The 27093-nt window shown below is 48.2% G+C and overlaps 10 protein-coding genes across 10 annotated transcripts; 5 read left to right on the top strand and 5 right to left on the bottom strand.

The window, feature by feature from the left end:
- Positions 1-1345: 1345 nt before the first annotated feature.
- On the top strand, positions 1346-2806 carry K444DRAFT_699656 (uncharacterized protein; the record flags this gene model as incomplete). The annotated part of the gene is made up of 1 exon (XM_024887993.1): positions 1346-2806. A coding segment is annotated over one exon (1303 nt), but the record flags the coding sequence as incomplete, so codon positions are not given.
- A 1056-nt stretch (positions 2807-3862) lies between these two features.
- On the top strand, positions 3863-4285 carry K444DRAFT_634788 (uncharacterized protein; the record flags this gene model as incomplete). The annotated part of the gene is made up of 1 exon (XM_024883792.1): positions 3863-4285. The coding sequence occupies one exon, from the start codon at positions 3863-3865 to the stop codon at positions 4283-4285; it is 423 nt and encodes a 140-aa protein (XP_024730907.1).
- A 343-nt stretch (positions 4286-4628) lies between these two features.
- On the bottom strand, positions 4629-10044 carry K444DRAFT_667661 (uncharacterized protein; the record flags this gene model as incomplete). Its single annotated transcript, XM_024887326.1, has 5 exons — positions 4629-7103; positions 7227-7719; positions 7768-8464; positions 8517-9165; positions 9226-10044. The coding sequence occupies 5 exons, from the start codon at positions 10042-10044 to the stop codon at positions 4629-4631; spliced, it is 5133 nt and encodes a 1710-aa protein (XP_024730906.1).
- Positions 10045-11773: 1729 nt separating this feature from the next.
- On the bottom strand, positions 11774-12619 carry K444DRAFT_634786 (uncharacterized protein; the record flags this gene model as incomplete). Its single annotated transcript, XM_024883791.1, has 5 exons — positions 11774-12072; positions 12123-12145; positions 12231-12405; positions 12465-12489; positions 12542-12619. 5 exons carry the CDS (start codon positions 12617-12619, stop codon positions 11774-11776), a joined length of 600 nt encoding a protein of 199 aa, XP_024730905.1.
- A 564-nt stretch (positions 12620-13183) lies between these two features.
- On the top strand, positions 13184-14210 carry K444DRAFT_699648 (ankyrin; the record flags this gene model as incomplete). Its single annotated transcript, XM_024887992.1, has 1 exon — positions 13184-14210. The coding sequence occupies exon 1, from the start codon at positions 13245-13247 to the stop codon at positions 14208-14210; it is 966 nt and encodes a 321-aa protein (XP_024730904.1). The 5' UTR covers positions 13184-13244.
- A 275-nt stretch (positions 14211-14485) lies between these two features.
- K444DRAFT_699647 (uncharacterized protein) lies at positions 14486-15307 on the top strand (the record flags this gene model as incomplete). Its single annotated transcript, XM_024887991.1, has 2 exons — positions 14486-15065; positions 15105-15307. 2 exons carry the CDS (start codon positions 14486-14488, stop codon positions 15305-15307), a joined length of 783 nt encoding a protein of 260 aa, XP_024730903.1.
- Positions 15308-16796: 1489 nt separating this feature from the next.
- On the bottom strand, positions 16797-19718 carry K444DRAFT_618451 (ankyrin). The gene is made up of 4 exons (XM_024881327.1): positions 19203-19718; positions 18486-19134; positions 18345-18430; positions 16797-18296 (listed from the first exon to the last, which is right to left on the bottom strand). Exons 1-4 carry the CDS (start codon positions 19619-19621, stop codon positions 17243-17245), a joined length of 2208 nt encoding a protein of 735 aa, XP_024730902.1. The 5' UTR covers positions 19622-19718; the 3' UTR covers positions 16797-17242.
- A 901-nt stretch (positions 19719-20619) lies between these two features.
- On the bottom strand, positions 20620-21864 carry K444DRAFT_646386 (uncharacterized protein; the record flags this gene model as incomplete). Its single annotated transcript, XM_024885194.1, has 2 exons — positions 20620-21521; positions 21591-21864. 2 exons carry the CDS (start codon positions 21862-21864, stop codon positions 20620-20622), a joined length of 1176 nt encoding a protein of 391 aa, XP_024730901.1.
- A 503-nt stretch (positions 21865-22367) lies between these two features.
- Positions 22368-23567, bottom strand: K444DRAFT_667659 (Ap4A phosphorylase II). Its single transcript, XM_024887325.1, has 3 exons — positions 23371-23567; positions 22862-23267; positions 22368-22801 (listed from the first exon to the last, which is right to left on the bottom strand). Exons 1-3 carry the CDS (start codon positions 23488-23490, stop codon positions 22473-22475), a joined length of 855 nt encoding a protein of 284 aa, XP_024730900.1. The 5' UTR covers positions 23491-23567; the 3' UTR covers positions 22368-22472.
- Positions 23568-24512: 945 nt separating this feature from the next.
- On the top strand, positions 24513-26028 carry K444DRAFT_646385 (aldehyde dehydrogenase; the record flags this gene model as incomplete). The annotated part of the gene is made up of 2 exons (XM_024885193.1): positions 24513-24569; positions 24622-26028. The coding sequence occupies 2 exons, from the start codon at positions 24513-24515 to the stop codon at positions 26026-26028; spliced, it is 1464 nt and encodes a 487-aa protein (XP_024730899.1).
- Between the last annotated feature and the right edge of the window lie 1065 nt (positions 26029-27093).

Here is a 27093-nt window from a genome sequence, read left to right as displayed (position 1 = left end):
AAGAGTGGCGGAAATGAGAAGGCAAGTACTGCCACAGAATCAGCGAGGCATCCGGATGAGTTGAAATAGGATAAGAAGTGGGTGCTGCCTCCAAGCAGCCCAGGCTCTAGTTGCGATTATGACTTTGCGTATGGATATCAGACCGTTGGGCCTTACGCAAGCAGGGGGCATTGAAAATGGGTGCTTCATATGAGGCTTTACTGCATCTGCTTGACCTAGCAAGACAATAATCTCGTTGGCCGGGAAATGTTCTCTGCAAAACCATTCGCCATTCTGTTGTTAGTCGACAGTGTAAACATGTCACTCATACATATCCTTCGTTTTCTGTATCACGCATATTCTTGCTGAAGAAAACTCGACGCTGATCAAAGTCGGACTTCAAAAGTTCTTCACTACGTCAAGCACCGCTCATCTGCTATCACTGTCAGCTTCACTCTCGGTTCATCTCTTTCATCTTTTCATGCCCAGACGAACCTTTGCTCTCACCTTCTAAAGTAAATTCACTTCTCCCCCTGCTCTGACCATTACCAAAAGCGAATGACTTCACGAGCCTCAACGCCGACCTCATCTCAACAACTCCACCTCCTCTCAACTTGACTTCTTTCCTCCACCACCACCAACGAACAGACAGCTTCCTGGATCTACAAGGAAATTCGACCTCCTCCCTCCTACAAAGCTACTTGTAAGACTCCGTCTCGTAGTCCCTCCATTTACATAGGCCAACGCTAACACTAGAAAATAGGGATTTTGGCCTTCCCAAAAGTGAGCCCCTTCCGCATTCCGAGCAACGACCTCAGCCTGACCTTGACCCCGACTTCGTCTCAACTCAACCCTCCACCACTACCCTCCAACCTCCACCCCTTCCTTCCAACCACAGCATCGAATAGAGACGAAGCACAACTTCGACTAGAACATTCGAGCAAAGATTCTGTAAGCAAATCCTCACTTTGTTCCCTCATCTTAGATCATGCGGGCGACGACTGACAAACTCAATCAAGGACCCAACACCTCTTAAAAGTGAATCTCTTCATCTCCTGATCCTCAACCTTGATTTCGTCATCAACTCTATTCCTCCATCGCCACCATCACCCCTAATGCTCCAGCCCTAGCTCGTACACCACAACAGAATAAAGCCACAGTCCGACATTCCCTGTTCCATTAGCGCGTTCCCTCACACGAAGATACATGTAAGCCAATACGCTCATTGACCCCTTCTCCCCCAAACCCTTTCACAACTTCTCACATCACCGCCCAGTCCTCGCTTTCTCGCAACGATGGAGAATACCCGGTGCTGTGTATGCAACACTCCTCGAGCAACCGCTTGCTCCGCTTGCAAATCGGCCTATTATTGCGGGGCAGATTGCCAAAGGAACGACTGGCGTTCGCATAAGTTGCTCTGCAAGGATTTCGCTTCGTTTGTTACGGCGTCACCTCGCCCTTGCCCAACCGCGATGCTTGCTCTGTACTTCCCTATCCTGCCTTATGGCCAGAAGGGTCTCGCTGCTCCTAAGATTGTTTGGATCGACCCTGAGCACGAGATGCACATCGTTGAGCGTAAGCCTGATGACACACTCGAGTACATCGACCCTCTCAAGCACGACCCAATCGAAGCCGAGTGTACCCAGCCACGAAACATGTCAACTCCGGTGAACGCGAGAGGATCCGATATTAACAGGAACTACTTCAAGAAGTTCAATCTGATGTATCCGGTTGTCCTTCACATGCGAGACGCATTCAATTTCGACGGTTCTCGTCCGAACATTACACTCGTTGAGGTCACAAACAAGCAACTACGCATGGGATGGAAGGGTCCTCTGGTTGTGTACTCAAAGGATGCCTTCCACTCCTCTACTTGCCAGGACATCACTCTGTCGGACTTCCGCACCTTTCTTGACTTTTGCAAGAAATACGAAGCTTCAGATGGAGGTCTCAGTGACTCTTTGAAAGCGAACAACTACCTTGAGCTCGAGTTGACAAATCCAGGTCTCTTTAAATGTCTCTTGCTCCATAACTCCGCCAATCAGACCTTTAGAGGTGTGGAGATTACTTGCGAAGGCGACAGACACTTCCTGGCAACCGAACAATTTCTCTCCGTAGATGTTCCGATCGTCCATCCAATCTTCGACGACGTCAATAATGACAATGGCTACATTGCTGGATTTGGGGCCACCGAGGTCTCAAAGATGATACGACGTCCCTTGCTCGTTCGACGCATCTTCCCTGACAAGCAGTGGAACAATAGCAACTTCATTTTCTTCTTCCGGCCTCAAAACTGGTACAGCAACTCTGTAGCCGAGTACCTCAACCTCAATACCGATATCACCAGTACGGAATGGGGCTGCCGCGACCCTGGTTATAGCCGTGGCCAAATCTACTCTCGAGTTCTGGTTGTTCGTGAAGATAAGTTGGCGATCACGGCGCACCAGGTTGAGGCGGTCGCTGCGTTCTTCAAGCATGTATTTGAGACGTTGGATAGACAGAAGTTGGTTCAACTCGGAGGATTGAGCGGACCGCCTTTGTATGCCGCGAGAGACAATCTTATGGCTGCGAATGTGTCGAGGGCTAGGTTTGTGCAGTTCTTCACAAACTTCAGGAATCAGAAGGTTGGAGGCGGCGATGCTACGTGGGCAAATGAGGTTGTACCATAGGGTTTGGCTGCAAGGGAACTAGCTTCTTTGGGTCTGGAGGAGGACAGCTGAACTGCATAGGTGTAGGGCACGCAGTGGGGGTTTATTTCGATCTTGGGGGCTTTGATAATGCTCTAGTCTTACTGGGACATTTAGGATAGTGGCAAAAAGATGCTGACCTATCCTTGACAACCTCTCCTAACAAGTGACTTATTCTCCCCGTACACCATGATTAAAGAGTATCAAAACTTACTCTTCTGCTTGAACGAGTGACCGTAACAATATTGAAAAGTTCATATTTGGATACAGTTGTTAACAGTTTCCCTCGATTTATCCTCCTAATAAGGAGATGCGGCCCACATATTCTTGGCATACACCTTGCCTAGCTTACTCGCAACGTTAATTATCGAAACAACGACATTATTTGAACTTTGAAATAATGAAACAAATGTACTTAACTGGTATTAAAGCCTAATATTTCTTAGGTTGTCGAGATTACAACTGGTGGAGGAAGTCAGTATTTTGAAGTGTTGTGGTGGCCGGTAGGCGAGGGTTCCCGACGGCATGGATGGGTCAACCAGCTAAAGGGAGGGTCACGATTCCAAGAGACTAATTCAGATGATCAAATCTTAAAGCCCGGTTGTTCAGATTTATGAGAATTAATCCGCCCCGCTAACGAGGGCTGTTGGTTATGGCCATTCGGCAGAATTTACCACGAGTAGATATTTCGCTTATTGCCAAATCGCGCTCAAAAACACTTCAAGATTTCAGCCCTTCCTTATAATGAAACTTGCTCTACCATGGTCTTAGTTAAAAAACATTACTCTTTATTTCTATTCCGCTTTTTCGCTTGACTGTAGGGGTTGTGGTGGTAGACAACTTTTGAAGTGTTTCGAGCAAAGTTCGGCAATAAGCGAACCCCGTTTTTCGGCCCGAGAGGGGTTGTGGAAGAGACTAAATGCCACGGATTCGCAGAATATACTTTTTGGGAAACTAAATGTGCTTTGATACAGAGAGAGGTTTAAAATGAGAGGCTCGATTGCGAACGGCCTTGTTGTGCTTGCGATTGTTGTTGATCTCTGAGCAAGGGGGCAAGCTGAAAGAGGTCGGCACGGTATTACCTCGTGCAAATGGAAATTTTTCAAAGTAAGCAGCGCACTCAAGATTCTGATGGGAAACATGTAGAGATCTGCATTGTTCCCATTTCCAATCAAGGTCTCTGCGATAACTCAAAGATGTCTCGAACTTCCGAGCCCACCCAGGAGTATGTTGTTGCGCGCACTGCGAAGCTAGCAGAACCATACAACAACAAGAATGTTGAGACTGCGCTCACGATAATTGTTGATACTGGACTTGATTACTCGGATTACGGCATCTATCATCCTCCTTTCCTTCTCCCTAGCCTTCTCCCAACCCCAATTAACATCAAATCTCACGAGACTAAAGGCGTCAACGCTCTCAACATGACTCAAGCCGCATTCACCATCTTCCTGATTTCCATCTTCGGCTCTCTTGAATCACTCTCCCTGAAAATCATTGCGATCAGCGGAAACAAAGAATTCACGCTTGGCAATGGGAGTGGAGTTCGTCAAAAAGTCGGGGTAAATCTGGCTTCCAGGATTTGGATAAGGGGGAAGAAGGACAGATGCAGAAGATGAGGGTATGCAGTCTTACGTGATAGAATAATGAGGATAAGATTGTAAAGAATTGCGATTATGCTTGTTTTATTTAGAGGGGTACATAGGGGAAGCGAAGCGAGAAATAGGGGGGGGAGGGTAAACAAGCGAGACAATTTGAAATTCCGGAGCTAAAATGTAATTTTTACAAGTAGGTATAGACGCAATTGGAACGACTCTTTGAACGATGAATCTCTATTATTGATTGCTGTATTGAGATGGTAGAGGAGCTCATCGAGAGTCCAAGCTGATTGTGAAAATCCATAGCAAGGACGGAGAGTTGCAATGATACTCGCAAAAGGTAATGCTCCTCTTTCATATGCTCTCAATCCCTTTCCGCATTTGCCATCTCTTCAGTATAAGCCAGGGCCAAATCGGCTGCCAAAGTCGGAAATTTCTCAAATAAGTCCTTCAACCTCTGGGGATTTAGATCAAACATCCTTGTGGCAATCCTTCTCAAAGCTTGCAGGGCAATGCGTCGTAATTTCTTCGTGAGAAGGAGGGGATCATAGATCACTTCCAACAACGTCCGAAGATCATTGACCTTAGAAAACGCGAGGAGATTATCTTCCGTCAATAACCTTACTTTCCGCTGCACTTCATCCTGCACTTGAGAGAAATCTTGCTTCTTCTTCAGATCTATTTGGCCGATCATGGAACTGGCTGCAGTCAGTCTTCCTCTCATGATATCCAGTGCCTCTTCGTTCAATTCGATTGTCTCCAAACGAGGCAAAGCTGCGCCAGAGGATATGAGCTCCATGACCTTGGCCCTTCTTACATCAAACCCCATGCAAGCTGCGAGAAGTTGCCTTGCGTACTCACCAGTGGAAGGGTCTATCTTCCGTTCGGCACCTCTTGCGATAAGGACCTCAATCGACCGCAACTTACGCAGTCGACATGCAGCGATGAGAGCATTGCAGTAAGGAGTATTCGGTACTAGAAGATCGACATTGGCCCCATAATCGATGAGCAACTGGCATACCTTCCACTTGTTTCTCGAGGCCGCGGCAATGAGCGCTGTGGGGTACTTTGCATCTAACGCAATCCCATCCACCTTGGCACCGTGGTCTATCAGCAGCCGACAGATTTCTTTGTGACCATATAAAGCTGCAGCAATGAGGGGCGATCCCTGAGACCGTAACATGGCTGTGTTTTCGGGTGGTGTAATAACATTGTAATCTGCTCCTTGACGAAGGAGCAAACGGCAAATCTCCAAACCACCACAACTTGCAGCTGTGAGTAATGCATTGGTGGTGAGTGGAGGTCCTGAGAATTTAGGAACCCTCCAACTCAGGGCTGCTACGTCAACATGGCATTCGAGAAGAACCCTGCAGATATCAAGGCGATTGAATGCGCATGCAGCGATAAGTGGCGTTCCAAATTTGCCGATTCCTGGTTGGAGCGGTGCATCTGCATGCATATCTGGCATATGCTTAACAAGAAGACGACATATCTCGACATGACCTCTAGCAGAAGCCTCTACGAGAGCAGTCCCAAACGGGGCGGCACCGACGCCGTTCAATTTCTTGCATTTAAATTTTGATAGGGAGTACAAGTTGAATTCATGCTCTTCTGTTGTTTCGGACTCTATTGATGGCGTGCCAACCTCAGCCCAAGGTATGACATCCACCTCCGCACCAGCGCTCACAAGTAGTTGAGCTAATTCTGAATTGCCATGGATGCTAGCAGCAATAATTGGCGTGCCTACCCAATATTCTCCTCTGTAGATGTACGCGTTGACATCCGCCCCTCGGTCAATGAGGGCTTTATATGTATCAGCTGGTGGAAATCGGTCGTACCCATGGTAAGTCTCGCATTCAAGGATCGTAGATAAAACGTCGGCGTCTGGCTTGGCCCCATGTTCAACCAACCACACGACATTTTGCCACCGAGATTGTTCTAGTGCCTGCCGGAGTGGAACGGTAAGATTTGCACCAAGGGACACGATCTTGGAAGCAGACTGTAAAGCTTCGGCGACAGGATAAGAAGAATACATAGGGAAGTCCGGACGAAGCAAATGGGTTACGATCCGACCACACATGTTGAAACAGTCGCGTACATGCAGGCAATGTACAAGTTCAGCTGCGCCTGTACAAAGCGAAAAATAGTGGGGAAAGCTCCACGTATATATGTATTTGAGAGGGTGATTTCCGATAGACAGTACAAGGTTCCAAAGCAAATTGTTTGCTTGTTCGGCATTTGTCTTGACCAACGGTCCAAGCATCATCCAAAGCATTCGAGGAGAAGAAAAGTGCGAAAAAATTGAAATGGTGGTCCCAGGCCTTGACCAGTGCGGATCCCAAAAAAGAGCTGGAATTGTGATGATGTCTTCCGCTGACGGAAAGAAAATGTGATCGAGACCGAAAAAGCATGCCACCAGAGAGGATTGGCCTTGAAAATCGAATTTACTAGGTCCATCGCGTCCTGGCCATCCAAAGCCATGAGAATATGCCCAAGACCTAAAGGAGTAATCTGTGCTAAACAAAGGATGCTTCCTCTTGATTGACCAAAATGTTGGAGTGTAACCGAAGGAGAGGCTATGCCACGAGAATCTAGAAAGCCATCGGTCAAACGCTTCCGAAGTTTTGCTAGGGAAGCCTAAAAATCTTGTTGCAAGAGCAACAAGTCGTTCATCTTGAGGTATAGCCCCGGGAACCCAACATTTTTGGATGTGGTAAATCCAGAAATAGTCCGCAAATTCTCGCACAATTAAAGGTGGATGTGTGGGAGGTGGTGGACCATGAGGTGTTGAGGGTGGAGTCCTATAAGTATATGGTATGGCAGTAAACTGATCTTCCGGCTGAAGGAGAAACAGTAAGCATGTCTTGGCAGCGAAACTCTGAGCGACTTGCTGGGTCCATTGAATCGTCTCGCAGTACTCTTGAACCGAGAGGTGAGCGAATCGAAATTTTCTTCTACTTACGAATCGAGGGCGATATGCGGTCGTACAAGAACCATGTAATTCTGGTGGCGGGGAAGGTGGAGCCTTTGGAACTGGAGGAATAGGAAGAGGAGGACCAGGAACAGGAGAAAGAGGTTCATTTTCTCCTGGGATTGAAGTTGAAAAGTTGTGCGGGGCAGAAAAGTCAGATCCATTTTCTACCACTATCAGGTTCTGACATGCTTTGATAACAGTCTCGATATCGATATCAACTTGATTTATATCATCGTTAGAGAGATCCTGGCAAGCGATAACTAGAGTTTGATCCACATTGGCGATTCCGTTTTGGCTTAGCATCCAAAGCAATGTTCTGATGGCAATATCTCTGAGACTATTATCTGGACTTGTGATTCGTTCAAAAATCTCGCCGTACGTCTTCTCCAGACCTCTGGGAAGACCTTGCAAGGTTCTCGCGATATCTAACGGTCGATCGAGGGAAAGAAGATGTGCGAGGTGCAATGCTGCCCATTGAAACCTATATACTATCAGCAATTTTCTCACACATCTTGAGGCCTTTACCTACATCCCATTACTCTTGTCCAGGAACACCTTGATGATTTGCTGCTCAAGTTTGGTTGATATAGCGGAATTGATCTTCCTCCTAGCAGTTTTCGAATTTCTATACTCTTTGATTTTATCCTTCACGAATCGCATGATATCGTCATGATTCTCCGTGGCTGAGAGACTGAAGTTGACTCTGTCCTCAAACTCCGCTGTGATATCATCATCTCGTCTGCTAGATATGAGGATCTTGGCCGGAATGCTGCGTTCAACAAGCCCGTTTACTGCAGCAATCAAATCGTGACGGGATTCTTCATCACATTCATCAAGGGCGTCCAAAATCAAAATTGCCTCCCGACACTGTGTTATCATCTTGACTAAGAGATCCTGGCATTCTATAGTATTAAGAGAATTTGATAGAAACCCTTGCCGTTTCTTATCCATGTAAACAGTCCGTAAGGAGGCGAGACTCCCGTCATGTGACAATGCGAGTTGCTTCAAAAAGCTCCGAAGAACATTTTCTGGTTTGCGACGCTCAGTATCAGCACGGCGGCAGTAGAAGAAAGCCAGTGGACTAGGCTCTGAGGCTCTGGAAGGCGTTGGTCGATGAGCACATGAATCTGCACTCGGGGTGGTCCGTGTCAAATTCTGAGAAGGTTGCCGCGATTGGAGAAAATAGTCGACAATAGTGGTTACGAGTTTTGTTTTCCCCGCACCGGCTAGAGAGAGATTAGCAGAAGTCATAGGAAGATGGATCGTCAGGCAACTTACGTATTCCGTGGATCCATAGGAGCGAAGAACCGGAGCAGCTCTCCCAATCGCGAAACTCGGGCTTGCTGAATACCCATTGGCCTGTGTAGGGAGTGCGGCCGTCTTTTGCATTGTCATGGTAATCCAAGATTGGAATGTTTGAGACCCAACCTAAGGCCTCCAGATTTTCCTCCTCTTCTTGCTCCCGGTGACGTTGCTCTTTGATCTCTCCTCGGAGGGCCTGAACCAAGGTTTTGGTATCCGCAATCACTTCCTCGAGACAATCGGATGCTTTCAGTATCGTCTCGATATTGTCTGTTGTTTCTCTGTTGCATTGGCTTTCTACAAGCCTGGACTCAATCTCAAGTGTCTTCTCGAGCTCCAGACAGTTTTCACTGAATGAACTAACATCCTGTGGTGTCCAAAAAGCATAGAAAGCTCGCTTGAACACATTTTTGTCTCGAACGACAAGGGCCGACGCTAAAAACTCGAGGAGACATGTATAGAGCTTAACCAGAGCTTCTTCGAAATTGATTAGGATCTCGGCTGACAACTGGCGACGAAGATGTGCGAGCAGGGCCTCGTACGCTGCCCCTCGATTCATAAGGAAAAGGACCTTCTCGATTCCCACATAGATAGCACCGTTTTGGTCACTTGAGGCCGTCGCCGCCTATTTGATCATTAACATTAGAGAATTGAATCGGCGTAAGTCTTGCTTGGGCTCACATACAGTGATAATGAGCCGAATTGCAGCCCAAGGAAGACCAGCATGGATGGGGTCAACATTTACTGCAATGTCCCCAATTTGCTTGATCCTATTGAAGAACTTGACCCAGGTTTCCAATGTTTTTCGCAGGTTGACGTCGCGACCGGCGAATCGGAAATTCCGCTTTTTCGTTCTGTCGTCTTCCAGTCGTTGGCTGCGGCGACAGACTTCTGATAAGATGTCGGGCCATGAAAGTGAGCCTTCGGTGATTACCGGCCTGTCTTGAAGTCGAAGTCTGCTCTCTTTGGCATCATCAACGTCAACGCTGCCGCCACTTCCATCTTGTTGTTTCTCCAAAGCCTGTTGAATACAATTCTGTTTTGTCGCATCGAGGCGGCGAAGAGCTTCGCCCCAATAATCTTCCCTGGTTGCAACACAAGAAAGGGCCTCTGGTCTAGACGCTGGTGTGGGGGGTAACGCCTCAGCCACAGCGGCGCCTTGTCGCCCACTCCCTGGAGTTCCCGCGTAAGCATTCGGCCGGAGAAGTGGAAACTCCGACATAATCCTTAAACCGATATAGGGGAAGTGGCATTGAATGTTGAGCTCGTTTGATGAGTGCGATGATTGATGAGCGGCGTGCGGAAGAAACGAGAAGCAAATTTGCTGGCCGAACTGACCATTGTGTAACGACGCTTGGTGCCTAATTTCCCGAGACTTGGGGTCTATTGGGCTGATTTCGCCCAGAAGGATGCCTTGTGCAGATTCGCCATGGCAGCAAGGCACCTTGACCAAACGAGCCTGGTTCAGAGCAGACCAATAAGGTTGATGTATGAGCAGCCACATCATGCAGAATACTCCAGCCAATTACCACTTCAAGCCAATGTCCAAGTTCGTGTTCAGATATCAAGCACTTGTTAGTCTCCGGATGGCATGGCGAATAACATATATTTGTGACAATACCTCCACATATTGCGCTTGCATAACATTTTGGAGCATAGGTAAGTATTCGAAGAAACGTGATTACGGTTGTTTTGTTACGTGGAGTGGACAGGGGAAGTCAAGCGAGAAATAGGGGGCGGGGTAAGGTTATTACGTAGTTGAGCCCGAGAATTCTTGAAAACTTCCTAGAGAGATGCATTTTCCTTGTCTGAGTTAATTCCGAATGCATTGCCGACTGCTTTAATTAACTTTCGAGACGCGATCTTGTCCTCGTCCTCCTCATGCTAGAAGTCCTGTGACGTGATTTTGCCGGGACAACGTTCTCCTCTTCACATCTGCTTCCCAATCTTTCCAGATGCGAACGCACTCAGCAAGCCTTCTTCCACATAATACAAATAAAACTTTGGGTCAACCTTCAACTGGGTGACCTTCGGTCTCCTGTTTGAAAGCAACGCCTATTGCTCAGGGCTAGGCGTTCCTGCCAACTGTCAAGGGGGTTCGCATTCCGTCTCCTAGGCTGTGGCGAAAGCAGCCGTCCTCCTTTTTAGTGTACCGTCATCGTACCAACAAAGCACAAACTCTTGGATGCTGGGAATGCAATCAAATAGTTTGCGCAGCTCGTACGTCCCCATTCTGATTCCCGCCGGGTTATCCATTTCACTATTCCGAATTCGTGGGCGAGAGGCAAATCGTATCATGCGAGCTTTCTTGCCTGCTCCTCTTTGGTGATACGGGCCGCATACAGATTGAAGCAATCATCGTCTCTCTCCTTTGGAACTGCACTATATCGGAATCGAGGTCGAAGTACATGGGACGTCGGAGCATTCATTCGAAGCAGATTGTGTATATTTTCAAGGTGGCGGCTCTCGACTCACATACAGAAAACAAAGGTTCGGGAACGACGCTCTGCAGGAGTTGAATGTTGTGTAAGCTTTTATTCCGCCTGGTTTGGGTGTGAAGACTCTGCTCCTGTGGCCATAGAAGGTGACGGTTCGCGCCATATATTCTAAATCACATGATGCACTCCGCTCCCAACTCACAGCAAAGATTCAAACACCGGCATTTCGGGATTTCCTAGCCGCTCTCAGGAGTCCTGCCGACATGCAACAAAAAACGACAAAGCCGTGGCGACTCGATGTGCAACAGAAAGGGGCCGTTGAAACGCGGTACTCCCCCCCCCCCCCTTTGCAAACCCCTGCATGTGGCGCGGAGGTGGGGACCGGTGCGGATTCGATTCGTGAACTGGTCGGGTGCGATCCAATTGGAGGATTGCGCGGCTGAATGGGAGGATTGAGATGAGATAGATTGGGTTTTGCTCGTGCTTCGTGATGGGGAATGTCTGAAGTTATAAGGAATGAAAGGAGAGATTCGTGGATGTGGGTGTGGTGGTTGAGAAGTGGAGGAGGAGCGGAAGAAAGGTTACGATGATCTGGTACAGTCGTAAACCACATCATGATGAATCATTCCATGCGGAGGTGAGAGCAGCTTCTCTGTATTCGAACGTCAAATATTTGAACATTTCCTCTATTGTAAGTAATTCGTAGGCATCCATTGATACCAGTGGTCTCGGCCAAGCCATCAATATTTCGTTTGCGCTTTGAAATATGGCAGTTTCGTGCCGAAAGGTTCATCTTCAACCTTTCAGTTTCAAGCATGCATTCGAGCATTCTTCAACAATGTCCTGGAACAAGAAGCTGTGTTCGGCTTCCGGCCAGTCGCGGCCCTGGATCAGGATGCCGATGTTTTTGAGGGACGGTAGCTTCTTCCCTACATTTCGGACGAGACCTATGAAGTGCGACACCCACAGGATATTATCAATTTTGGATGGCGGTCCCGATTCAGTGGGCAGCCCTGCATCACCTCGCCGGAGTATTACCCTGAGATTCAACGTTTCTAAGTTTGGTGGGAGAGTGTTCACCGTTTGAATTGGCGCTGGAACTCATTTCTAGTGGCCACATAGCGCCGCGGCGTCGATTACTCACGGCCGCGAACTCCCTCAATGAACCTATCAAAATCGCGTCTCGAGTGGTCGAATTGAATGTTCAGAGTTCCAGATGTAGGAAGGTAATCGAAAATCTAGGGAGGCATACGGGTTAGCAGCATGCCTTTGATCTTTGTAGTAACGATGTTGAATGTCGAGGGCTGCTTCGCCGAGATCTGCTTCGTCGAGAGGTAGATGCGTAATGCCGGAACTCTTCATGTAAGGCTGCATGTCTGGTGGCAGAGCATTGATGTCATTAAAGGTATGTGCTGCGAGTGTGTGCACTGATCGAATGTTATTAAGTCGCATGAATGGGAGAATGCATTCCAGCTGGAGATCATACTCGCGATCACTAACAGCACTGGTATCTGAAAGGATGTGTTAGTTCAATGGGAGGAGAGGAACGGCAAATGGACTGACGCAGAGCACTGCAAATTGCAGTGTCTCGAGGCTCTGCAGAATAGCATTATCCTCGTTCTCGAAAGAATCCTCTAGCATTCTCCGAATTGCTTTCTGTTCCGTCCTCCAATAACCTGGCTCGGTAAAGACTATGAAAAGATGTTGGAGATTGGGAACACTGGCTAACAGGTAAGGTAAGCAACCAAGACAGCAAAGTCACCTTGTTTTGTAAAATTAGAGATATGATGCTTGAGAAGAATATGTCGATCCAAACCAGCTTCCTCGGCAGTAGCGATCGAAAATCGGCTTCAGTCCAACACTCTATGTTTTTAAATGTTTGCGCAACAATTCCGAGAAAGACTAGTACAGTACCTTTATAGCCAGCTAAGCCTCCGTCGCACAGTTCTTGAGGGGAGCAGTTTGCTAACAAAATAGCAAAATTCGACAGGATTGTTTTTTCGTAGCATAGGTGAGTTCCGGTGAAGACACGAGGCGAGAGGCATGCTTTCCAGGATGCTATCAGCTGGTGGCTGCCTGAGGCTTGCAGATGTCTCACAACCCGCTCTGCTTTATATTCTGATCTTTTAGACTCCTCCATCACTGTTCGGGCAATCCCTCTAGAATTCTGTCTTCATAAAATTAGAGATGAGCGTGCAAACGGATTGGACATTTAGTCACTCCCCGCTGCCTTCTCCAACTTTGACATGGCAACGACGAAAATGGCATGATCAATATCTCTATCAAGGTCGTCGATTTGGCTCCAGAACCGTGGACATCTCCTTACAACCGCCGAGATCGAACTGTGCCCGAACGACCTCCGTTCCATTGTCTTTCCTACACGTGGGGGAATCCACACGCCAAAGGCAACGGATTCGAAGACAGCTTCAAGGCTCATAGTGCCGAATATGAAGACTTGGTCGACATCAAATGCGACGGGAAAATCCTCAAGATCCAAAAAAAACTCTACCACTTTTTGTGCGAAGCACCCACCAATTGGGTTCGCAGTATTCGTGGTAGAATTCGTGCAGACACTGGAAAGCATCTCCTTCACGATGAAGCAGCATCAGGAAATCATACTATAGTACATATGTATGCCGGGCAGGGCGTCGATGTCAATGTGCAAGATAATATGGCTCGGAGCCCTCTTCATTATGCTGCCAACAATGGAATGCTGGAGACCGTGTATATCCTGATTAAGGCTGGGGCAATATTGGATCTGAAAGACAACGATAGCTATACTGCAGAAGATTTAGCTGCTGTAAATAATCACGAAGATATAGCTGAATTGTTGAGGACGTGTAGGACGGAGGATATCCAAGAGCTGGTGAAGGATATCCCAGAGTTTGTTATCGAATATTCAGGCACTTACATTTGGATCGATGCTATCTGTATCGACCAGACGAACCATAAAGAGCGAGAGACTCAAGTTCGGATCATGAATCAAATTTATTCTCTGGCAATTTACACAATCATTTGGCTTGGAGAAGAGGACCAATACACTGATATGGCACTCTCCACCATTTCTAAGCTAGCTGGTTCCGCAAAAGAATTTTCGGACAGTAATCTCATCCCATACCGCACATACAGCCCGGAAGATTACGCGAAATTTTCTGTGCCATTCATATCTCAGGAAGAGTGGAATGCATTAACCTCTATCTTCCTTCGGCAATGGTTCCGTCGAGTTGGGTGATACAAGAAGCGGTGTTTGCGGCGGGCATAATTATGTACTGTGGTAATAAAGACATGGGATGGAACAATCTACAGGCAGTTGAAGCAGTAATCTGCTCGCGAGATAAAGTACTAGTCCAGGACTCATCCAACGTATACGTTCCCATCGAAGAAATCGCCTCTGGTATTGAGTTTCACTTCTTGGCCATAAGCGATTTAAAGGAGGCAGTACGCGACCTACAAGACTCCGGGAAAGCCAATCTTAGCAAACACTTTGAGCTTGATCGTCTCATCAACATGACATTCCCCTTTCGAGCTACCGATCCAAGGGCCAGTATTTACGCTCTCCGATCCCTGTCTTCTCTTGACCCAAATCTGAAACACATGATAAGACCAGATTACAGCATTCCTGTGGAACAATGCTATGCAGGCTTTACTAAGCTTCTCATGAGTCAGATGGACAGTGTCAAGGCGTTGTCTTATGTCCAGGACAAATCAATGAGACATATTCCTGTCCTACCATCTTGGGTCCCGGACTTCAGCCTTCCTGGCACCAACCACCTGTTCAGCAAGTGCTTTTCCGCATTAGGGGACCTCCATAAAGGAAAATCGATCTTCAACACTTTTTTAGAATGGAACGAACTGGGTCTAGAGAGTATTTGTGTTGATGCTATAGTACAGACAGCAGCGCCACGGCCGTTGAATGGTCCAAACAAAAAAATCGAGTTGGATGAAAACTGGTTTGATCTTCTTCAAGCTATCAGGACAAGCGACTGCTACAACAACCTGAACCAGTCTCCTGCGGAAGTGTTATGGAGGACGCTCTGTGCGAACATGGACCTTGAGAACAACTCACCTGCCCCATCCGAGTTTCATAGTATGTTCAAGCACTTCATCTCTGCAATGATTTGTAAAGCACCAGAAATGGCGTTCCGGGATGAAGAGGCCACTAGAGAGAACTCTATTACACTTTACGGTCTGCTTCGCTCGTCTTTGTACATGCGGGCCGAGAGCTATACCGGCCCTCAGAGCCGCGGTCCCGATGAAAGCGCAATGGCAGAGCTCCGAAATTCCATGCCGCCGTTGACTAGGAGTATCAACGGCAAACATTTTGACTGAATGAGGCACATCCTTACGAAGCTCAAGGAAATACTAAGCAAAGATTCTAGAGAGGAGAAGTGCATTCCGACGGCCGAGGAGATTGACGAGTACTTTAAAAACTCCAAGAACCCCTTAACCCGACCAAATGGCCGAATTGAGATTCCGTTTGAGATTCGGCCATACGTTCTAGCTTATTCGAATGCTTACGGTGGACGCCGCTTGTTCGCCACTAAACTTGGATGTCTTGGGCTTGGACCGGCGTCCGTGGAAGTAGGAGATACTGTATGGATTGCCCCGGGGCTCAATCTACCTCTGCTTCTACGAAATTGTCCGAACAATAACACCAAGATGTCCGAGCCACGGCGGCTCAATTTAGTCGGTGAGGCATATGTTCATGGAATTATGCTAGGAGAGGCCGCGGAGATGCTTATGGATCAGGATCTGACTGGGATTATTCTCACTTGAATGATCAATGGTTTGAAATACGCCTTTAGGTTTCAGAACGGACGGAATTAGAAAACCCCTCTTTACCGAAAATGAGTGACTGGCGGACTGTTTACTATCATTCTGTTGCCTGAACTTACCCGCCTATGCCCCCTTCTATTACCGTATACCTTCATGGTAAGTCGAGGGACCCTCCCCTCGACTGCTTCAGCTTAAGATTGGTTCCTTTAATTGGGGTTATCTTAAATTATTTTCTTATGCACTAGAGAATTCTAGGTATTATTCTCACATATTATTTATAGCAACTGCTGCGTGAAAGAAACCAGAATAGGAGGGAGGATGCCAAAAAGCTGGTTTCTAAAAAGTTCCAATAATCCTAACTAAGCTGACGTTCGCGGCTGTGAGATCCAGAGGTGGAAGTAGTGAACCAGTGCAGGGCTGTCTCAGAACTGTGGCGCAAAACATGAAAAACATGGAGTGTTGGACTGAAGCCGATTTCGATCGCTACTCTAGGCTTCTTAGGCACTACGCGCTTCCAAAGATCCCACACAAAAGCGCCCCCACCCTCAATAAAATCCACAAACAAAGTATGCTCTGAGAGTACTTCGACGTTGGCAGCTATGTTGAGGCAGATTAACTTTCTCAACTTATCGATCTCAGTTTCTAAATCTGGTGTCGAACCATCCAAGTATGCGTACCGCGCAAGATCGATGACTTCTTGAACCTTTGACGCGTCGAGGCGGAGCGTGCTTAGAGTTTGGTGGAGCTTGGATAGAACCAACAAATTTAGACTGTTGGCTCCCCACTTTTCCGCTAAGACATATAAGGAAGCATGAGCAAGAAGGACCTCACCACTGCTCTCAGCAAGTTACTTTTTCCTCGCTCCAAGTAGTTGTACCTCTTTCCATGTATCTGCACTCCCGGTCAGGCACCAGACGGAACTTCTTAACAATACCCGTACCGTACGTTCATTACCGCGAGAGGAAATCTGCGGCTGCTGGTCTGCAAGAGAGTAACTGGTGCAAAATTCTTCGATTTCGATACATGGTGGCCTCACAATGCAGCACACCTTGCATTTGCACACGCGTCGTATCTGAGATTACTCCGTATTCGAGGCAGTGCAAATCCTTTCAATCCAATGAAACTTTTTACCCATTCTCAAAAACCAGGATCCTCTTTGGCCTGTATACCGGGATTCATCGTTGGTTCTCATCCAGCCTACTAGAAGCCGGCTTTGGCTAGGCTGGGTTGTAGCTAAAATTGGCCGCTGACCACCATAACTCATGGCATGGCGGAACTTCATGACCGGCTTCACCTCAACATCGGCTTCTCGTAATAGCTCTTTTTCCAAGCCAGTTGCGCTGAACGGAGCAGCCAGATCCACCAGGGGGAGCTAACCAAGAGACTCCCTCTCCCTTACGACTCTGAACAAAGTCCGCAACATTCGTTCTAGGCTTTCACCTGATAAGTGTATTGCCACCCCCTGCTCCTTACCCCCTTCGCCCGGCATCAAGTCTCGGGCTCGTCAATCCAAGCTCCTGGAATATTTACATGATCAATACCAACTATCTGAATATCCGGCGAAGCCTCCTTCGAACCGTTGCAATTTCTGACACGGTCTAAAAGCACCATAAAAGCTTCCCGCATACCTGATTCTGCGCCCGGACGCTCGCGATCAAAAAGCTGGATCGCCGTCTCTCCATTCGCACTTTTCTGTTCTGAGTCCAAGCCTGCCAAGTCCACAGATCCGAATATCTGCCATGTTCTTCTGTCACCGTGTTTAGCCAACCAGTGTAGAATTGTAAGACTGTTTCTTTGCACATCCACAAACTTCAGGCTCGCACCTGCATTCAGCAATAGCTCTGTACACTCATAACTATACCTGTCAATCGAGTCGAAAATAGGGGGTCTCGATGGGCCATGAGTCTTGTCGATATCTGCGTCATTCTCAATCAGCACTGCAACACACTTGACATGATTCCGGCCACACGCGTCATGTAGCGGCGTCTGTCCATACAGATTGTGCACTGAGGGATCAAGCCCTTTCTCAAGCAGCATTTTGATGAACTCATGTCCCTCAGAGTGTCTCGCAGCGGCATGAAGCGGCGTATACCCATCGTTCTCTTTGACCGTCACATCAACCCCAGCCTCAACGAGCATCTTGGCAACCGCAAGTCTGCTGAAGTGTGTGAAACCGAGGGAGTTTCTCTCGAACTCAAAATGGTGCACTACACCTGTGATGACGCTCAAGCCTGCATTAGGAGATGCGCCGTAATCGAGCAGCAGGCGAACTTTTGCGAAATCACCCCGAGACGCGGCCCAGTAGAGGGGCGTCCGCCCATGGGTGTCAGTGTCGTCGGCGTCGAAATCCCCTTCGCGCAGCGTAGCCTCCAAATCGCCGTGATCGAGACCGATTACAAGTCTGTGCAGCTTGTTGAAGCGCTGTGACTCAATGTAGTCGCTGTCCCCGAAGAGCTCCCGCAACTGCTCCATAGTTGCGACGGGCTCTCCGCGCTTTGCAACGCGGCTGAGAACTCCGTCCCATGCGTGTGAAAGAGCGCTCCTAAACCGATGTTAGTATTGCAATAGATGCGACAGTGGGGATTTCAACATTTGGTTCTGATCTTCGAAGTTCACGTCTACACCTTTACTGATCAGGAATCTGCACGTGTCTAAGTTGTACTCTCCAAATGAGAACTTATCTTCAGTCAGCGTAGAGAACGATATATGACTTCGATGCGGATCAGCTTACGTGCAGTGCATTGCGGCCATCGGGCTGAACGTCCCAAGGAGGCGCTTCGCCCTTGTTAAACAGATCCTGCAGTTTCTCGATATTGCCATGCGTAGCAAAGCGGAAAAGATCGGTAGATCCATAGGGCCTAACTCTGAGGACTCGGACAAGCATTTCAGGCGTCTGCATTGCCCTCTTCGCTATCATTACCGAGATGCTCAGTGACACGAACCATGAAGGGAAGCGATACGTGACTTGAGTTTTCAAATCCGACTGTTGCCGGCAGGAGTGCTTTGTGCATTTCTGACGAGGACGTATGAAACCTGTGTAACCAAGCAGTAACTGGCCAACGACGAGGTCTAAAACCTGAGGAGATGCCCATTTCTTCTTCAAGTGGCATGCACACTTGCACCATCTGTCACAATTGTGATCGACATATCGTGCTGCTTGTATTTCAACAAAGCTCTGGCCAGACCTCGGTGAAATTTGTGCGCGGGCATCTTGGGCAACGCTGGATAAGCTGCTGGTTGAGCTGCTTCTGGGAGGGATACTCTGGGATGCTTCAAAAAGATCCCGAAATCGTTCTTCAAGAGAGTCTTGCTTGACGAGTACGCTTTGTGTCGAAAGTGATATCTGTTGAAGTGATATCTCAACACGGCCAAGACATGAGCTGTAAATGGAACGGTTAGAGAATACGTGCGATGTCGTTTGATACAATCCAATTAAATATCTACTCACAAGTTCCTGTATCCCTGTGTCGTACTCAATCTGACTAGGAGTAGAACCAAGTTCGACTTGATCTCTCTGACGCAAGAGCGGATACCAGTAATCTTGGAGCTCTCTCTCATCCAAGCAATTCTAGAGGAGCTTCCGTGCGGCCTTAATCGATGCTCCATTATTTCATCAAGCCTAAACAGCTGTTCTTTGGCATCGTTTAGGATTTTCGAGAGTGCAGGAATATCCGTGCACAACGTGTGCTCGTGTTGAGTTATGTCAATATCTACAATCAAGAGGCGGAGATCCTCGATCTCGTTGATGAGAGCATCGATTTCTGCTGGAGACTTGTAGAATCGTCGTAGTTTCTTCAAGCCTTCCACTGAGCCCTTCGCGGCCCCAACGAGGGCAACGATACTTGCCGCAATAGAGAGGGGGTCCATATTCTAGAGGCGCAGTACGATAATACTATACCACAAGCACTACGTTACAGTGCAAGGAACTAAATGGAGATTGGCAACGAATGATGTCGCATTGCGATCAGATAAATTCTGTTACGACATATATTGGAGCAGCCTCATCCTGACTTCACCGATATATGGGATTTGGAAGTTGACGGATAGCACCACGGTGACGGTGAGGCGCAGCGCAAGGCGTTGCAGTTGCCTAGGCGCAATTCGCCCCGTTAACGTGAAGAACGGGCCTCGCTACGAAGTCCCTGTGGCCAGGCGCTACTCGGTCGCCCATTTGGCAGCTCCCACTAACGGAGGAACCAGCAGAGGACTTAACCCAAGGTCTTCCCTCCAGAATTTTCCACCCTTTTTGTACCCAAATCGCACCTCATAGAGCCTCGTCCTCAGCACCCGAAACGTCTACCATCTCGCGAACCCGAAAAATCGCCCTCGCTAGTCAGCCTTACTTTCTTGACCGCCTCGACCGTGGATCCAACTCTGCCTCAGATACCCAACATCGCCCTCGAGGAGACACTGGCCTATCTTGGCAGCGTCCTGAGCCACTGGCTGAGGACATCGCCCTCTTTGGCAGCTTCCAGGGGAAGCTAGTTTCGCGAGCGACTACAGCGTTTCGCTGCTGCCTGACATCTATTGATACATAGCTAATGAAGGTAGTCGGTTCGCTCTTGGGCAGGCTGTGGCACAGAATTGCTCCTGTAACGCTGTGAGAATCTGGCGACAACTATGGCTTGGCTAAGACATATCCAATAGCACAAATAGTTTACCATTTCCCACTAGCGAGTGGGCTGCAATATGCAAAATGAATGGTGATCCTTGTGTCATAAATTCATCTGTCCGGAGACATTTCGCGACAGAGTTGTCAGCGCGACCTGGCCGCACACTGTCTCAATCACCCAGGGCCTGCAAACTGACTGCGAAGCTGTACCTCGCAAATCGAATACATTCTCTAAGACTGCGAAAAATATCCTCTAGGAAGGAATAATATTCGCCCTCTTCATCCGATCAAACACACTACCCCACGTCTCTTTCGTCGTTCTTTCCTCTTCAAAACCGCTCCCATAAATCCTCCTCATATCAAACTGCCTATCAAAATCAAACAGTGAAAGACAAGCAAATTCAAACCTCCTCGACCAGAATATCGAATCCACAATCCCACTCTTCAACCCATATTTCCGCTCCATCCCCTTCCAGGCATCCATATGATCTTCAATATACCTCCTCACCTCAATCGCAGTGCCTTCTTTCGGTGGAGGAGCACCTTGCAGTTCAAAGTGGGAACAAATATCTGGCCACTTCATCTTCCAACTCCCTGGCGCTTTCTCATCGGCAACGTTGAACGCCTCCCCTTTTCTTTCCCGGGGAAGCGTAAGCGAAAGATGAATCGCTTGCCGCGCAAGCATATCACTACTCCCCTGATTCCAAAGCGCCTCCCATCCTCCTTCGGACCCAGGGAACGGACACCTGGCTCCTTCGCCATCAACTTCCTTCCACAGCGCTAGAAAAATCCCAAGGGAGGTGGCAAGGGAGTAAAAACTCCTGTTCGGGACGAAGCCGACGATGATATCTGGTCGAGTTTCACACCAATTCCAAGTCTTGCCTTTGGCGTAGGAAGAGAGGAAGTCTAGTTGTGCGTGGTAGAATAGCTGCTCTGCGTGTGGAGATGGAAGTCTTTCGTGAGACTCGCTGAGGGGGAGCGGCATGTTGATTGAGGAGCGCTGCGAGAGGAGATGGCAACCGTAGGTCTTGGACCCCGTTTGCAAGACTATGAACTCAAGTGCGGACGAGACGCGGTCGATAGCTATGATTGACCTGCGGAACATAGCTTCTGCGTCCTTGTACTCTTTCTCAAGGTCTAGGGAGGCTTTGTATGCTGTGGAAGGCGAGTATGTCAGTCGCCAACTCTCTTCTCCTCATCCATTCGTCGAAATAACGAATTCACCTAGATAATAGACATGAGTCACTTCATCAATTCCTTCAATTTCGCTCATCGAAGATGCGAGGACTTCTTGACTACCGTTCAGCAAGTCAATTCCAGCAACGAGCTTTAGGCGTGAGTCGGCAGGCCATAGTGTTGAGGTTTGCGAGAGGGGACGATTGGTCAGGGCGTTTATTCTTTTCCAGATACCTGGGCGTGGGTAGTCATGGAGAAGCTCGTTGACGAATGCCCACCCACTGACCCCACTGGCACCGAACACAAGCGCTGATTTCGACATTTGGATTCTACAATTTCCCGCCGACTGGAGAGACTGCAAAGAGAGGAGAGAACTTCCGAAAGATGCTTGAAAATTCAAAGTCCACTTGAGAAAAGTTGCACCAGGGTGAGAGACGACACGGACGAGATTCCAGAATCCCAACCCTCAAGTATAAATGGAATTCCCCTCCAACAAACCAGCCACATCATGCCTCAATCTTCTTTAAACACTTCTTCCGTCCATCAGAATTCATGTGCTATTCATCTCATTGGTTGCTGCTGTTATCCCCGACAAACTGCAGCACGACCCCTGAGCCGAGCGTGGGTGAGATGTGTGGCGGCTGCAAGAGAAGTATGCGATAGGCCCGCATTCGCGTGCTCTCGTCATCGCTACGGGAGGAAGGCTGAGAAGGCTTATGAAATGAATTCTCGATGAATCACAGAAGTGCATACCGCAGTGAGCTTGAGGGGTGATTGGTTGTCTTTGGGAAGAGGAAGCAAGAGCGAGGATTAACGTGAACCTGAGCGGGTTGCTCACAAGGAATTGATCTTAAGCACAAACATATCCAGATTACTCTTCTCTACACGTACTGTACTACGAGCAGACTATTGGTTCCAAACATCCGGGTCTCAACCCACCTCCTGATCAACAACCCCAAATTCACACAGCAATTTCATAGGTCCGGCTTCCACCCATTGCCTCACCTCTTCCTCTCCCGTAACCCACACCATCCCTGCCATCGCCGCCGCATTCGCAGACAAAATCCCCTTTCTCCCCTTCGTTCTCGGGATAACTAGTATCCAATCCTCCGTGAGCAGTACATTATGCCCTGCTGCTTCTTGCACCTTTACTTGCTCAACCAAACTCTTATAAATCCCAACCAGCTGAGCTGCACTTGGTGAAAGAAGGAGTTTCTTCACTGAATGCCGGAAGGGGATCTTTGGGACCGTGGAAGTATCTTCCCAGGTAAATCCGTTAGCTTTTGAGTCTGGAAGATGCGTTTGGGAAGTGAGCAGACCTGAATCTATACTCAACAAATCAGGAAAAAATTCAAACCCCTCCTCCTTTTTCGGCCGCGGCAAGATCTGCAGATGTTTATGCCCAACACTACTCCCGCCCTCAAACCCACAATTGTAAATCACGATATACTTCCCTCTTGTCAGACTAGAAAGCACAGTCCAAGCAGCAGCAAGATCGGATTCAGTCAGGTGATCAGATTGCGGGATGAAGGTGTTGGTGTGTAGAAGGAACTGCGGGCGGACAACGCAGTATTTGTTTAGGATTAGAGTGTGTGAGGACCCGATGTGGGAGAGAAAGAAGTCAGGGTCCGTGTCTGAGAACGCGTTTGTGGACTTGCTGCGGCCCGGGTCGGTGGAGGAGAGGATGGGCTTGGCGGTGAGGCTGTTGGCGGAGCGGAATTGGAACTGCCACACAGTCAGGTCTGGTTAGAGAAAAGGATACGATGCCACTCTAAGGTTGATTGGTGTGGAGGCAGTTCTATTGGGAGGTCAGGGCGGAAGTACAGACGTTGAAAGGGTCCGCTTTGATCAATTGCGGGGTCGTCATTCGCCAGAGCAGATTACCCCGCTCTACTAGAGCGTCGAATTGTCTCAGGGATCTCTCTTCCAAGCCCTCTTCTTTCTCCATGGCAAATGGAGATTCGGTGCGCAATGGGTGAAAGCGTTAGTGAGGCTTGAAGGAGGAGAGTGTGTATTGGTTTGGCAAGTGCAGATTGTTAAAAAAATCAGATGTCCTCACCCCCACTTTAATGACGAAGTCGTCTTAGCGTGCTCACCTCCGCGAACATGGGAACTATGTATATACTTTGCTTGTATTCTGCAACTTCAGAATCCAGTGCTGTGACCTTTTCTAGGCCTCTGTGCTGAAGGAAGTTCATAAAAGGAAAATTGCCGTCTAGTTGGTTTTATAGAAGGTTTTCGGGGTTGGAGAACAAGATTTCCAGGCTGCTTCTCGCTAAAGCTGCAGGGTCTCCACTACCAAGCGAGCCCCTATCCTTCGGCGAGAACCCCCCTGACAACTTGAATGCAGCTACCGCACTGTAGCACGCATCACATCCCATCCCTGTCAACCTCATCTACATATAACATGAGTGTGATTTAGTAAATTTCAGATGAAGAAATTTCACTTTGGCGCGAACTCTCAGCATTCTTCCGATTCAGACACGCTCCAACATGGTCACGTTTACAGAGGCAAGCGCTGGTGGTGGCTTCAGCAACGGGCACTCGGTTCAGATTAGGAAAATAAACCTTGTTCTCGAGAAGAGTATCAAGAGTTACAGTCCTGAGGAGTTTTGAAAGGCCTCTTTTGAATGCACAGAATGTCCGCCGAAGGTCCGCTTAACCCCGCTTCCCCCCCCCCCCCCGCAGCGGCCAACTTGAACGCAGCACTACCGTATTCGCTTCCTAAGATTATTGGTCGCATTTAACTCTTGTGTAACACTTCATACGTTCTCACGTCATATTCCAATAAGCCATGCAGATTCTACTGGCGTCGGTAGTTCCATACAACTGCCCTATTTGATCGGAGGGAACAGCCGGAGCTATTGTAGAATGTTCTGCGTACAAAAATGGCAGGCGAGCATATATAAGCTTCGTTTTCATCTGTAAGCTTTCTTCTTTTCTCCCAAAATTCCTCATAAATCATTCGAGATGGTTTTCAACTACAGCAAATCGAATCTGCCCAAGCAGTTGTTCATCAACAACGAGGCAAGTGTTCTTCACCACTGCATGTCCAAAAGACCCGCTGACTGTTTTCAAGTACGTTGCCTCCAAGAATTCCAAGAAACTAGAACTTTTCAACCCGAAAGATGGCTCGCTGGTAGCAAACGATGTCGACCTCGCAGGGGCCGAGGACGTTGATGCAGCCGTTTCCGCCGCCGAGAAAGCCTTCCCGGCGTGGAAGAAAATCCCAGCCCAAGCCCGACAAGAGATGATGAACAAATTCGCCGCCCTCATCCAGAAACACAGTGTGGAACTAGCGGAGCTCTCGAGGATCACCCTTGGTGCCCCCAGTGCCATCAGCCACCGTGAGACAATGATCGCTGAGGAAAAATTCAAGTACTTCGCTGCCTGGATTGACAAGTTTGCCGGGGAATCATTCCCCCAAGACGATGGCTTCCTCAAGATTGTCAGGAACGAGCCTCTCGGTGTTGTAGCTGGTGTTGTTCCATGGAATGGCCCACTGGCGACCGCCTCTAGCAAGGCTGCTCCCGCCCTCGCTACGGGGAACTGCTTCATTCTCAAACCTTCCGAGAAAACACCCTTCTCTGCTTTGGCACTCGGTCCCTTGATCATCGAAGCTGGCTTCCCACCTGGAGTCTTCCAAATCCTATCCGGGGACGGCAGCACAGGTGCTTTGCTCTCGAGCCATATGCGAATCCGGAAGATCTCCTTCACAGGCTCAATCCCGACGGGGAAGCGAATCCAGGAAGCAGCCGCGAAGTCGAACCTCAAGCGCGTGACTCTCGAGCTTGGCGGGAAATCCCCAGCGGTTGTCTTCGACGACGCGAACCTTGAAAATGCCATTACTTGGTGCGCAAGAGCGTTGACCCTGAACACGGGACAAATCTGCTTTGCCGCAACAAGAGTCTATGTCCAAGAAGGGGTCTACGAGAAGTTCGTCGAGGGATACAAGAAAGCTCTTCTCAAAGCGGCCGAGAATATCGGCGACCCAGAGGCCGAAAGTACCACCATGGGACCCCTCGTGGACAAAGCTCAATTCGACCGCGTCTCAGGCTTCATCGAGCGAGGTAAGAACGGCCAAGGAACACTCCTCACAGGTGGTTCTCGTGTCGGCTCCCAAGGCTACTTTATCCAGCCCACAGTCTTCACCAACGTCGACCCTGACGCCGAAATCATCCGCCAAGAAATCTTCGGTCCAGTCTCCGTGCTGAATTCCTTCAAGACCGAAGAGGAGATCATTGAGAAGTGTAATGATACGAATTATGGGCTTATGGCGGGCGTGTTTACGCAGGATATTAATCGGGCGCTTAGAGTGGCGAGCGAGTTTGACGCCGGCATGGTCGGGGTTAATTGTGTGAGTTTGAGTTTTAAGCAAACGCCTTTTGGGGGGACGAAGGAGAGTGGGTTGGGGAGGGAGAATGGGAGTGCGGCGTTGAGAGCGTATACGGATCAGAAGACTGTTATGATTAACTTGACGTATTGAGTCTGAATATTATTGCAGCTATTCTCGAGATTCTCCTATCCATTATTGAATATTCAAGAGGTCATCTTATATACAATCACTGCAGATTTCAATGTTATTCCCTTTATTCTTCCATTTATACTTGGTTAGTAGACATAGCCACTTCTGCTAAGACACTAATTACACTTGGCTTGCCCTCGGCTTATCCAGCTTACTTAAGCTATTTAAGCAACTTAAGCAGTTCCTAAGTAATCTCTAAGCAGCCCTTAAATCGCTCTTAAGTAATCTAATTAGTCTTTAAGAAACTTATAAGTAACTTAAGTAGCTCTTAAGTAATTCGAAAAATATTAATTTAAAGTATATATTACATTATAAGCTATTGCGTATAATAATTAGAAACCTTTTTTTATTTAGAGAAAGAATTTTATTATAATTTACTAATATATAGTAAAATTGGTAAGGCAAATCTGGATTGAGTAAACACTTTCACGTAACTCCGCATTCACTTTTTCTAAACAAACACACCATACTTGGTCTGACCTCCCCTTGTCCATTGGAGTAAAGTCGAAGCAGCCGATATCCGAAGATGCCAAACTTGTAGATGCTCAGTCTGAGGTAGTCCGAGATTCCAAGTTAGTATGCCTCTATCGAAATGTAAATCAAACTTGCCAACCATCCGTTCAGGTAGGACGTCGAATCTTCAGCAGCTGAAGTCCTAACCGAGATAGTCCAAACCTCCCTGGCTTCAGGACAGCCAACCGCCCCGCCGAGCAGCCCGAATCTATCACCGTCCAGGTTTTTTGTCACTTTGAGCGATGCTCAAGAGTTGGCCAAAGCGGGCACGGATATGCAGATGGCCTCTACTCATGCCCCGAGGCGTACCTCCATACACCTCCTGAGGATCTTTCGGAGGCGACTTCAACCGATCTCTGTTCGCTAACTCCCTGTCCTCCGTTTGCAACAAACTGGTGTTTATTTTACGGCCCATGCACCTCTCTGGTTCTGTCGGAGTGAGAGTGTGACCAAGGACTTCACTGGCAAACAGTCGTCACAAAACTAGGTTCAGGGTCAGAACAAGATTTACTT

Source organism: Hyaloscypha bicolor (genome assembly GCF_002865645.1).
Source record: "Hyaloscypha bicolor E unplaced genomic scaffold K444scaffold_136, whole genome shotgun sequence".
Lineage (NCBI taxonomy): Eukaryota > Fungi > Ascomycota > Leotiomycetes > Helotiales > Hyaloscyphaceae > Hyaloscypha > Hyaloscypha bicolor.
This window is presented reverse-complemented; position numbering and strand designations above follow the sequence as displayed.

What these genes read in the sequence shown, in the direction of transcription:
- K444DRAFT_618451 (XM_024881327.1), bottom strand. Translation starts at nt 19,621, where the DNA reads ATGGACCCCCTCTCTATTGCGGCAAGTATCGTTGCCCTCGTTGGGGCC. An exon ending in ACACAGGGATACAGGAACTT is followed by an intron (nt 19,135 to 19,202) that starts GTGAGTAGATAT and finishes TTCCATTTACAG; the next exon opens with CTCATGTCTTGGCCGTGTTG. An exon ending in ATGGCCGCAATGCACTGCAC is followed by an intron (nt 18,431 to 18,485) that starts GTAAGCTGATCC and finishes ACTGAAGATAAG; the next exon opens with TTCTCATTTGGAGAGTACAA.
- K444DRAFT_667659 (XM_024887325.1), bottom strand. Translation starts at nt 23,490, where the DNA reads ATGGAGAAAGAAGAGGGCTTGGAAGAGAGATCCCTGAGACAATTCGAC. An exon ending in TCAAAGCGGACCCTTTCAAC is followed by an intron (nt 23,268 to 23,370) that starts GTCTGTACTTCC and finishes ACTGTGTGGCAG; the next exon opens with TTCCAATTCCGCTCCGCCAA. An exon ending in TTTGTTGAGTATAGATTCAG is followed by an intron (nt 22,802 to 22,861) that starts GTCTGCTCACTT and finishes TTACCTGGGAAG; the next exon opens with ATACTTCCACGGTCCCAAAG.